This window comes from Hyperolius riggenbachi, chromosome 9 (assembly GCF_040937935.1).
Source record: "Hyperolius riggenbachi isolate aHypRig1 chromosome 9, aHypRig1.pri, whole genome shotgun sequence".
In the NCBI taxonomy this organism is placed as follows: Eukaryota; Metazoa; Chordata; class Amphibia; order Anura; family Hyperoliidae; genus Hyperolius; species Hyperolius riggenbachi.
In genome coordinates this window covers 34,728,562-34,740,768 of record NC_090654.1, presented here as the reverse complement: position 1 = coordinate 34,740,768, position 12,207 = coordinate 34,728,562, and the positions used below count along the sequence as shown (strand labels likewise).

Sequence of the window (12,207 nt, the reverse complement as noted above, 5' to 3'; positions counted from 1 at the left end):
ATTGATATAACTCCTTTGTCTAGGCTAAAAGGTATCCTAAAGTACAGAGATGGGTTATGCATCCACCTAGACGACTAGGAGAAAACTAACTGAAACAGAGGCGCCAACAGAATAAGCGCAATTATTCTAAAACTGATAAAAAATGGGAGGTAGTGGTAGACTTAACTCTCCATAGAAGACACAGGTCTACATGAGTGTAGTTCAAAAAACTTTAATCAATAACTCCACAGTGCAACATGTTTCGCAGAATAATTCCCGCTTCATCAGGCAGATAGGGAGTGACTGAGTCTTGTAGCTGGCCAAGCGCCTCCGTCTGCCAGGAGGTCTCGGCCGCCCTATTTTGTAAGACTTTAGTATTTGGCACTAATACTCTTGCAGATTGTTGTGTGGGATACATGTGATGATCCTCGTAGTCTAATTGGATGTCACTCTTTCCCCTGACTCTCTACAAGCTTTGAAATGGTCAACTATGGTGATTACTCAGCAAATCCATAATTATAAAACTGTTTCACCCTCACTGGTTTTATGTAATCAATAGAAGTGATTTGTGTACTGGGTACATGTTGTTCCTCAGTACTGTCCCTGACACAGTAGGGGGCAATATTGTACCACCATTTGCCACCATTTTTCCCAGTATGGTGGAAGTTGCTGTACACTTATGCAGGGCCCCCAACCGCCCCGTTTTCGGCGGGATGGTCCCGATTTTGGGGGGCCGTCCCGCTGTCCCCCCCTGGTCCCGGCCGCTGGGGAGTGAGGGGGAAAAAAAGCCGATCGAGGCACCAGCCCGGTATGCGGCATGGATGGCCGCTGCCGCCATTAACCTTCTCCCTCCTAATATGTCCCCCAGTGTCCCCTTCCCCCCGCACAGTAAAATGGGCAGCGGAGCGGCCTGTAACTGTTACCATTGCCGTACCGGGATCTCATCTGTTCTTCTCGCTTCCTGTGACGTCACACATGGCTCTCTTCCCCCCCTTTAATTACACATGCGCACAGGCCCACCTCCTTCTGGACTCGTCCTCCTCTGCTTCCCGTCATTTCCCCCAGCTCTCGGCAGGGTCTCTGCGTTCCTGCACATGTGCAGAACTAAAAAGCACTGACACACGGACATGGGACGCAGAGACACTTGCCTTTTATTAGGTAGGATTATTATGACTCGTACATCAGTTATATAAAATGCTCCACCACAACCTCCTGATTTCCAACCCTTCTCCCTCCCCCCCCCCCCCCCCCATTTTCCTCCAGTATCTGCTCCCACTGCTTCCGTACCCATCTGGAGTTGTATGACCTGAAAAGCTGTAACTTTGTTTACGACCAACACCACAGTTACTACTTGCCACTAGGTGGCTATGTTGAGTAGGAAGCGGACAGACTCTCATTCCAGTGAAGAGGCGGTCTTGCTTTCGACTGCAATTAGGGCTCAGCACCAGGACAAAGTGGTGGACAGTAAAGAGATGGTCAAGACGAATAGATTCCGATAATTCTGGCTTGCAGGCACATTTATTGCTAATTGTTTGGAGCTTGGGACTGGGCAAGTCAAAATTACTAGGCCGTGTAGGTGATTGTGAAAATCACAATTCTCCCCACTGGTGACAGCAGGTAATGTGGAAGCTGTCATCTAGTGTAATAATGTAATATCCAGTTAAATCTGTAATTAGTACACTGTTATTGTTCTTGCACACAGAAAAGCTCTTTGCTATAAATCATCCTTATATTCTGCAGTCAGAGAAAAAAAAAAAAACTATTTCTGAGTTTAGCTGCACCTTAATTTAGATCAATAGCAGTGTCTTTCAGAATTTACACGTATGGTTTCGGGGTCCCACTTTAAAGAAACCTGGCTGTGTATTAATGATCATACTGCTCAGCGCCACTCTCACCTGTCTCTCCAGAGACACCTTGTCACACTCCAGATCCTGCCGGCTGCTCCGTTCCTGCATCAGTTCTGCTCTCAACTGATCCATCTGAAGATAGTAGAGAAGAGAGAAATGAGACCAATGCCAACAGAGGGCGCTAACCAAGCTCATGTCACACAGTACACTAAAGCAATGTTCACGTCTGTGTGTAATAAGAGACCCCCCCTGAGGGATTACACTCTGTATTTTTACTTTTTTTGTGGTACTTTTTTATCACTAAAATATTTTTGAAACCAGGGGCATAACAATAGACCCTGCAAGGGATGGATTTGCAGGGGAGCCCAGAAGCCGCAGGGGGCTCCGTGGGGGAGTAGTTTATTTTCCCAGCCCTGAGAGACTGACAACTAAGGGCATGGAGAGAACTTTCTGCTCTCTGCACAATTGTTTTAATGACTGCATCTGCTGAACCGCAGATAAGGAATCATACAAAGTTTTGCAAAGATTTGTGGACAGTCCCTATTCAGTGTGCAGCAGGCTCTTGTGTACAGGGCCCAGCCTCCAACCTCTCTACCCCTCCCCAAGTGCTCTGTACTGTAGTGATGCTGGAGTCTGCAGAGCCTAAAATGCTGATCTCAATATGCTGCCCTGTTACCATGGTGAAGTAGTGTGAGCTGACACACGTGTGTGGTTCACCCTAGAATGCTGGTCTCAGTGTGCTGCCCTGTAACCATGGCGAAGTAGTGTGAGCTGAAACAAGTGTGTGGTTCACCCTAGAATGCTGGTCTCAGTGTGCTGCCCTGTAACATGGCGAAGTAGTGTGAGCTGAAACAAGTGTGTGGTTCACCCTAGAATGCTGGTCTCAGTGTGCTGCCCTGTAACCATGGTGAAGTAGTGTGAGCTGAAACAAGTGTGTGGTTCACCCTAGAATGCTGGTCTCAGTGTGCTGCCCTGTAACCATGGTGAAGTAGTGTGAGCTGAAACAAGTGTGTGGTTCACCCTAGAATGCTGGTCTCAGTGTGCTGCCCTGTAACCATGGTGAAGTAGTGTGAGCTGAAACAAGTGTGTGGTTCACCCTAGAATGCTGGTCTCAGTGTGCAGCCCTGTTACCCTGGTGAGGTATTGTGAGCTGAAACAAGTGTGTGGTGCACCCTAGAATGCTGGTCTCAGTATACTGCCCTGCAATCCCGGTGAGGTATTGTGAGCTGAAACAAGTGTGTGTGGTTCACCCTAGAATGCTGGTGTCAGTGTGCTGCCCTGTAACCATGGTGAAGTAGTGTGAGCTGAAACAAGTGTGTGGTTCACCCTAGAATGCTGGTCTCAGTGTGCTGCCCTGTAACCATGGTGAAGTAGTGTGAGCTGACACACGTGTGTGGCGTTACCTGGTCCCGGCTGCGATTCACCCGATCAGTCATCAGCTCCACCGTATTCTTTTCCTCGTCCAGCTCCGCCTCCAGGCGCTTCACTTTGTCCTGAAGAAAGTAATCCCTCATGTTAATGCCTCAAGCTAGCCTAACAAAGATGACCGGTTTCATTTACAAGTAAAAGTTTTAAGGGACTTTCTTACAGTTTTACACACTACATTTGGGCCACTGAATTGGTAACACTGTCCTTGGAGGACAAGACGACTTACCTCTAAGACTTTCACCTGGCGGTAACGATCATCCTGGGAACGTTTCTTGCTATCCACATCCTGTTCCAGAGCTTGCAGTCTCTGAACGACCAGCTCCTTGTCCAGCACTGCGTTCTCCCTGTCTGCTTGACTATCCTGCAGAGCCTGCTTCAGCCGCTGCACCTGAGGGATGCAAAAAAACCTCATTGTCAATACCACAGCGCCACCTGCTGGCATGTCACAGAAAGTTCACATTTCTGCCTCAAAGTTACACTGACTAAGCAATTTATTGGTAACTTTATACCAATAAATGGTAGGGCCCCCCTTTAACCTAAAAAAAAAAATTCAGCTCTTTGTGGCCTATTACAATTTTTTACACTTTGGATTAATAAAAGTGCCAGTGCAGTTTCCAAAACGACTCCATGGTGTACCAGATATTTGGATATTTAGACTTGATGGCGTGATTATTATTATTATTATTATTTAGTATTTATATAGCGCCGACATATTACGCAGCGCTGTACAGTGTATATATATATATATATATATATATATATATATATATATATATATATATATATATATATATATATATATATATATATATATATATATATTATTGTCACTAACTGTCCCTCAAAGGAGCTCACAATCTAATCCCTACCATTGCCATATGTCTATATTATGTAGTGTAAGTACTGTAGTCTTAGGGCCAATTTTTTAGGGGGAGCCAATTAACTTATCCGTATGTTTTTGGAATGTGGGAGGAAACCAGAGTGCCCGGAGGAAACCCACGCAGACACGGAGAGAACATACAAACTCTTTGCAGATAGTGCCCTGGCTGGGATTCGAACCAGGGATCATCACACTACTACCTGACCTGACCTCACTCATTTCCTGAAAGAGAACCTGCCCAATTTCTGCAGATATCAGGCGCACCTATATGTTACGCAACTCCCGTTCTACCACATCACAAAACCACTACCAAGGCAACCTGGACTGCTGATATGAGGCAGGGCAGCTCTATAGAGTTATGCACCACATTCTGACCCCCAACCTTTTGTGCCCTCAGCAGAAACCAAGATTCATTAAACATTACAAATGTAACAGGGCCAGTTGCATCTAGGGTGTCTATAGGCAAAAACGTTCTGGTTCCTTAGACGCCATCCTCTGCCAAACCCTGTAAGTCCTGATGAGAACCAGGGTTCACCTGATGAACCACACCGTAAAGGGGCAGAGCATTCTGTTCTGAGATTCTCTCCCTGTGAGGAGGAGGTAGGAAATGTGGTATGTTCCAACCTCACACACCTCTCTCTTGTTGCTGGCGATGTGTCTGTTGATCTCTGAGGCACCCCTGCAGTATCTCTGGCTCTGCTAGAGTTCATACTGCGCATGGCTCTATGGTGTCCTCAGCAGAGCCAGAGATATCGACGTTGCCCCGGCTGCAGCTGTAGGTACCGTGACTATCACTTTAATTTTTAAGGGCCATTTTCATATATACATATTTACATATAATATATATATTAATATATATATAACTTGGACCTCTTTTTCATATAATTTATTTTATTAAAGAGAGTCTAAAGCCAATTAAAATACTTATTTTTACCTGCTATGTTAAGCAATATGAGCAGTGCTGAAACGCCGCATTGCAGCGGTAGAATGAGGCCTTTATACCCCCCAAATCCCGGGGCAAAATTCCATGACTTTCCAGGTCGTGGATTTTGCTGCCCGGGGGAGGCTGAGCTTTGGGCTGTAGCTCTGCCTCCAGTCGCATCAATCTCCACAGATCTCCGCCTCTCCCTGCCCCTCTCAGTGAAAGAAGTATGAGAGGGGCGGGGAGAGGTGGCGATCAGTGGAGACTGACTCCAGTAGAGGCAGAGCTACTGCGCAAAGCTTTGCCTCTACTATGAAGCGCTCCCCGATTTTTGCCCCGGGGATTTGGGGGGTATAAAGACCTCATTCTGCAGGAGAAGGTGGCGTTTCAGCACTGCTGATATTGCTTTACATAAGTAGCCGATAAAAAGAAGTATTTGAATTGGCTTCAGATTCTCTTCAAATAAAATCCACTCAGCACACCATAGCACTCCTTTAAAGCAAACCTGAAGTGAAATTAAAACAAAACACGATACTAACCTATGGAGAGGGAAGGCTCTTGGTCCTATAAAGCCTTCCCGTTACTCTCCTGGTCCCCTCGTTCCAGCACCCTCACCTTAGTGCTATCACAGGAGGCTTTGGAAGTCTTTGGGAGCTCGAGTGCTTCAGAAGACGGGTGGATCCACACTGCACCTACATGAGCACGCTCTCTTCCACAATTGCGCATGCACAGTACGGTGCCAGCCGTCTTCGGGAGCACTCGGGCTCCTGAAGACTTCGGAAGTCTCCCGCGGCAGGAGATTTCAGTGGCAGTGATGGCACTGGAAAGAGCAGACCAGGAGAGGAAAGCTCTGTAGGACCCAGAACCTTCTCTCTCCATCGGGAAGTATCTATTTTTTTATTTAAACTTAGCTTCAGGTTTGCTTAAAGTGTGCTGGCTGCCCCCATTCCATGGCCAATGTGGTTGTTACCTCTCCCCAACATTCACCATCCTGGAGCCATGCTGATAACATCAGCCATGGAGCACAGAGCTGGGCTGGATGGTGTTGCCTATACAGCCCACTCAGTCAAGCTCTCTAATAATTCCTTGGCAGCCACCAGCAGTCCCATCCAGTTGTCTATGCTACATGCACAGAGCTGGGCTGGTCATCACTGAGGGACTACAGAGAGCAGTTCCATCCAGGCCGCCAGCCAGCTCCTGCCGAGCAGCTCCAGGAAAGTGAGCGTGGGTTTACAAACATGTGATAGCCACCTCTCAGCACACTGGTGCCTCTAGGTACAGGTGGGGGGAGCAGAGGCCATGGAGGGGGAGGGGACAAAAGCAACCCAGGCGGGCAAATGGGGCCAGAGGGGTACAGAGAAGGAAACAGGGACACAGGAAGTCACAAGGAGGAGACAGAAGGACACAAGAGGTTCAAGGGGAAAATAATAATTGGGGAATGTTGAAGGGAGAAGATCCACAAGGTGCATGGACACCATGGATGCACCAGATTTACTATTTTTTCCCGTTTTTTGTCCTCTAAACCTAGGTGCATCTTATGGTCTGGAGCATCTTATGGTCTGAAAAATACAGTACCACCTATGCCGGCCAATAAAAAAACACCCACTCTCAACCTACAACAATTTTGTAATCCTGCCTACAATTACTTCACACACTAAACCTATAGCTACGCTCTATCCCTCCCTACAAATTCATGTCTTTCCACACCTAAAACTATCTCTACCTCTCAGCCTACAACTACAGTACATAGTATCCCAGCCTAGAATGGCCTCTGACTGGCAGCCCAATTCAGCTCTTGCCTCCACTACCTCTTACTCGGCCTATGGTAACCTCCCATTCCTAAACCACAACTACCTACAACTCAACCCATCGCTACTTTCAACCCTAAACCTAAAGACATCAGCCACATCTCAACATGAACTTCATCTCATTCTTCAGCTACATCTACTAACATTGATGTGAGTGATTACCTCTTCTTGCAGGCGGATGATGGTGCCCTGCAGTCTCTCGGCCTCAGCTGTCTTCTCTTTGGACTGTTTCTGAGATTCAGTGATCTCCCTGCGAGATTTCTCTTTGTATTCCTCCAGTTGGAGCTGCAGGATCTGCAGGGAGTCCCGAGACTCACTCGACATGTTGTCCAACTAGAGGATAGGACATAAACGACAAGGCATGAATACTATTGGGCCAGCTGCTCAATGATTGCATCACACATGGCATGGAGAGGGATGGGTCAGCCTCACACCGATAAGGCACTTCGGTCTGCCCTTTAAAAAAAACATTTATAGAGGCCTGGCAGCATGGCAGTGTCTGGCTATTAGGACGACAGGACCTCTGCACATAAAGTGGTTTCTGTCTGGCTGCCAGCGGTTCGGCTCCTCTGCCCTGGGATTACAATGTGTGAGCATAACAAATGTTTTTTCTTAGCTTCTAGGACCAGGGTGTCCTGGTCCTAGAGGCCATACCTACGTTCTTGAGAGTGCTATTGCCAAGGGCCATACCTACGTTCTTGAGAGTGCTGTGGGGCCAATCTAGTCAAATGAAACAATTTTTGCTGATTGCATTAGGTACACTATGTCTGTGACATTTTTGTCAAATAAAACATTTCAACGGGAAATAACCCATATACCTTGTACAGATAGCATGTCTCTTTTAGTATGCAGACATAGTGCTACTGACATAGTGGCAGCTGCTAATCAGTGGCTGTTACTGCTGCTGGCATAGTGGCAGCTGCTAATCAGTGGCTGTTACTGCTCCTGGCACACTGGTAGCTGCTAATCAGTGGCTGTTACTGCTCCTGGCACACTGGTAGCTGCTAATCAGTGGCTGTTACTGCTCCTGGCACACTGGTAGCTGCTAATCAGTGGCTGTTACTGCTGCTGGCATAGTGGCAGCTGCTAATCAGTGGCTGTTACTGCTGCTGGCATAGTGGCAGCTGCTAATCAGTGGCTGTTACTGCTGCTGGCACAGTGGTGGCTGCTAATCAGAGCCTGTTACTGCAACTGGCGCAGTGATGGCTGCTAATCAGTGGCTGTTACTGCTGCTGGCACAGTGGCAGCTGCTAATCAGTGGCTGTTACTGCTCCTGGCACACTGGTAGCTGCTAATCAGTGGCTGTTACTGCTCCTGGCACACTGGTAGCTGCTAATCAGTGGCTGTTACTGCTGCTGGCATAGTGGCAGCTGCTAATCAGTGGCTGTTACTGCTGCTGGCATAGTGGCAGCTGCTAATCAGTGGCTGTTACTGCTGCTGGCACAGTGGTGGCTGCTAATCAGAGCCTGTTACTGCAACTGGCGCAGTGATGGCTGCTAATCAGTGGCTGTTACTGCTGCTGGCACAGTGGCAGCTGCTAATCAGTGGCTGTTACTGCTGCTGGCATAGTGGCAGCTACTAATCAGTGGCTGTTACTGCTGCTGGCACACTACTAGCTGCTAATCAGTGGCTGTTACTGCTGCTAGCACACTACTAGCTGCTAATCAGTGGCTGTTACTGCTGCTGGCACACTGGTAGCTGCTAGTCAGAGCCTGTTACTGCTACTGGCATAGTGGTGGCTGCTAATCAGAGCCTGTTACTGCAACTGGCGCAGTGATGGCTGCTAATCAGTGGCTGTTACTGCTGCTGGCACAGTGGCAGCTGCTAATCAGTGGCTGTTACTGCTGCTGGCATAGTGGCAGCTACTAATCAGTGGCTGTTACTGCTGCTGGCACACTACTAGCTGCTAATCAGTGGCTGTTACTGCTGCTGGCACACTACTAGCTGCTAATCAGTGGCTGTTACTGCTGCTGGCACACTGGTAGCTGCTAGTCAGAGCCTGTTACTGCTACTGGCATAGTGGTGGCTGCTAATCAGAGCCTGTTACTGCAACTGGCGCAGTGATGGCTGCTAATCAGTGGCTGTTACTGCTGCTGGCACAGTGGCAGCTGCTAATCAGTGGCTGTTACTGCTGCTGGCATAGTGGCAGTGGCTAATAACCTTCAGGTGAGCAGAGGGGGAGGCAGAGTGACTATACGAGGCGGCCCCTGCATGTGGCACCACAGCTATGGCCTGTGGGCCGCATGGAATTAACGGCTGTAGAATGCTTTGAGGGCCACCACAAAAGGCTTGGCGGGCCGCATTCGGCCCTTGGGCTGGACATTGGACATGCCTAGGACATTGGTATCATGTAAGACCTGCTTTGCAGAGTATATCTGTTGATAGTGGATGGGGGGGGGGGGAGGCTGAGTAAACCACCACTAGGACTGTCTCACCTCTCTGGTCAGCTTGTCCATGGATTTGTCCAGCAGCCTCTTCTGCTCCTCTAGTTCATTTTTAGTCTTCTTTAGTTGATCCTTCTGCCGGATTTCCTCCTGGTAACACTCTTGTAGCTCGTCATACTCTAGTGTCAAACGCTTTAGGCTCCTCTGGGCTTCGTCCAATCGGGTTTCCATTTCCCGTCTTGCCATGGAAAACTCTTGTTCTTGGTCAGTGACTTGTCCAAGAGACTCCTCCATCCGTTTCTTATCTGCCTGAGGATCCAGAGATGCATCACAAAGTGTACATTATACGTACAGGAAGGTCAAAGCTCTACAGTCTACCTACACCTTAGGAACAAAGGATATGCTTCTGGATAGGGCTCTGCCTTTGGCACAGGCGACTTGGGTTCGAATCTCGGCCTTCCTCTCCAGTAAGCCGGCATCTATGGAGCAAGGAGGCCTTGGGCAAGAATCCCTAACACTGCTACTGCCTACTGAGTGCACCCGAGTGGCTGCGCTTTGAGCCCACCAGGAGAAAAGTGCAATATAAATATTCTGTGTCTTGTCTTCTGAGTATAGTGAGGTGCTTTGTAAGCAGTGTCATCTATGTCAAACTAGAACAGTTATATCCAAACATCCATATAGTGAAAGGAAGGGGGGGGGGGGGGGGAGTATTAACATATAGATTAACATATAATGCTGCTTAAAATTTTTACTGACTGACATTTTTAAGACAAGATGGATTTTGGAGTATGTAATTTATTTGTACAAACAAATGGTCTGGCTATTTCTTCCTTCACCTTATTTAAACTGAGGAAGCTACTTGTAGTAGTAACAAATGTTTTCTAAAACACAACATGGTGTCCAATAAAGCTACCTAATTTCTTACTTTAAATGTCCACTTAGAACAGGGGTAGGGAACCTATGGCTCGGGAGCCAGATGTGGCTCTTTTGATGGCTGCATCTGGCTCAATGACAAATCATTAGAGGTTGATTCACTAAGCTACATTGATCAAGCAGCGCAGCTTAGTGTGACAGCGCAACTCAAATTTTTAGAGTAGGCACTCTACTGCTGTAGCATGCACTGCTAACTTACTCGCGCTCCCCCCAAAACTAACGGAAGCTCCAATTATCCCACCCTGGATCCTGTCAGGTCCAGTGACTTTGTAGGACGAGATCGCCGCACTTTGATTGGCCCAATAGGCTGTCAGTCACTTGACAGGCAGCCTATTGGGCCAAAGTGCAGGGATCTCGTCCTACAAAGTGAATCAACCCCCAAGTCAGCTAGCTAATTGTACAAGCTGTTAGTCGGCATTTCTCCTGTCTGGTTCTCAGAGGAATTTGCGGATGTTGCTGAAACCCAAGAGAAGCTGAAGACATCTTTGACACTTCCGCTGCCTGGCAGATCAACTGTGTACACATCACCATGGCAACAGGGACAGCCCTCAGCTGCGCATGTGCACTGTCCCAGTTTGAGCCATATTGTATGGCTCTCACGGAAATACATTATAAAATATGTGGCGTTTATGGCTCTCTCAGCCAAAAAGGTTCCTGATCCCTGACTTAGAAGATGTTCACTGATTTCCTGTTATAACAATAACTGCAACAGGAAGTAAAAAAAGGTTAAGGTATGGCTTCACCAGGATAAACAGTGTCCTCCCGCTTTCTATTACTACACTGGCACCAGAAAGTGTTAAGGCATTTGGGATGGTCAATATAGCTTCTGCGTTTCAAATGACACTGAAGTGAAAAAAAAAACCTTATGATATGATGAATTGTATGTGTAGTATGGATAAGGAATGGAACATGTGTAGCAAATAAGAGTATCATATTTTTATTTTCAGTTATGTAGCTTTTTTAATAACATTGCATCATTCTCCAATATTTGCAGTTTACAAAGTACACTCTGTATTTAAACCATGAAACAGAGCAAAGCTAATGACCCTTTGAACTTCCCTGCAGTAAAACCTTATTTAAAGTTGTCTCTCGCTGTTTCTTTGATGTACTGTATAAGTGCTTCAAAAAAGTGCATAGATAACAACTGAACTGGAAACAATATGAGACTCATATCTGTGCTACTAATGTTCTATTTCTTAGCTGTACTACACATACAAATCATCATCTCATACGTTTACTCTCACTTCAGATTTCCTTTAACTGGTGTGTTCCCAAGCTGCAAAGATTTGCATAAAATTTGCATGAAGTCAGAGTTCCGGGCATCTCATTGACCTGCCCCATTAGCCATCTCTCATACATGTACAGTTGATAGAATTATATGCGATAGATACCTCCAGTCTGGAGACTTTCTCCTTAAGGCGGCTCTCCGCTCTCTCCAGGTCATCAGAGAAGGTCCTCAGCTCCTTCACTTGGGCCTCCAACCCCAGAATCTTCCTTCGGAGATCATCGTTCTCGTCCCGCGATTCTTGCAGAGAGTTCTCAAGCACCTGGCGAATGCGATCAAACTCCCCCTTCTCCTCCTCCAGCCTCTTCTTCGTCTAGGGAGATAACAGGGAAAATGCCTTTAGGATGCTTTTCAGTCATGAATACAGAATGAACTCTCTATATCCTATTTTCACTATTGGAATGATTTTAATTTTTTCTTATTATTGTGGGGGCGGAACTTTGTTCCCCCAAACTAACCTTAAAATGCATATGCATGCAAAATAGCACAGGGTCGACAGTTTGCCGTCAAGTGCTGTACTAGCCTAGCAACACATTCTGTTGCCATGGAGTGGAAATGAGGGACAGCCCGCGGTACACAACAGAGAAGAACAATACGCTCAGTTGAGGTGATCTGGCACACCAGATCTCTTTGTGATGCATTGACCCTTAAAGGATACCCGAGGTGACACGTGACATGATTAATAGACATATGTATGTACAGTGACAAGCACACAAATAACTATGCTGTGTTGTTTTTCTC

At 47.0% G+C, this 12,207-nt stretch overlaps 1 protein-coding gene across 2 annotated transcripts in view; it reads right to left on the bottom strand.

Annotated features, from left to right (window-relative positions):
* CGN (cingulin) overlaps positions 1-12,207 on the bottom strand; it is a 131,188-nt gene that overhangs the window by 21,720 nt on the left and 97,261 nt on the right. For both annotated transcript variants that reach the window (XM_068252454.1, XM_068252455.1), the window contains 6 exons: positions 11,573-11,779; positions 9,300-9,557; positions 7,027-7,197; positions 3,481-3,642; positions 3,230-3,319; positions 1,875-1,958 (listed from right to left, as the gene is read on the bottom strand). In XM_068252454.1, coding sequence (XP_068108555.1) covers positions 1,875-1,958; positions 3,230-3,319; positions 3,481-3,642; positions 7,027-7,197; positions 9,300-9,557; positions 11,573-11,779 — 972 coding nt within the window. The remainder of the gene's footprint in view (positions 1-1,874; positions 1,959-3,229; positions 3,320-3,480; positions 3,643-7,026; positions 7,198-9,299; positions 9,558-11,572; positions 11,780-12,207) is intronic.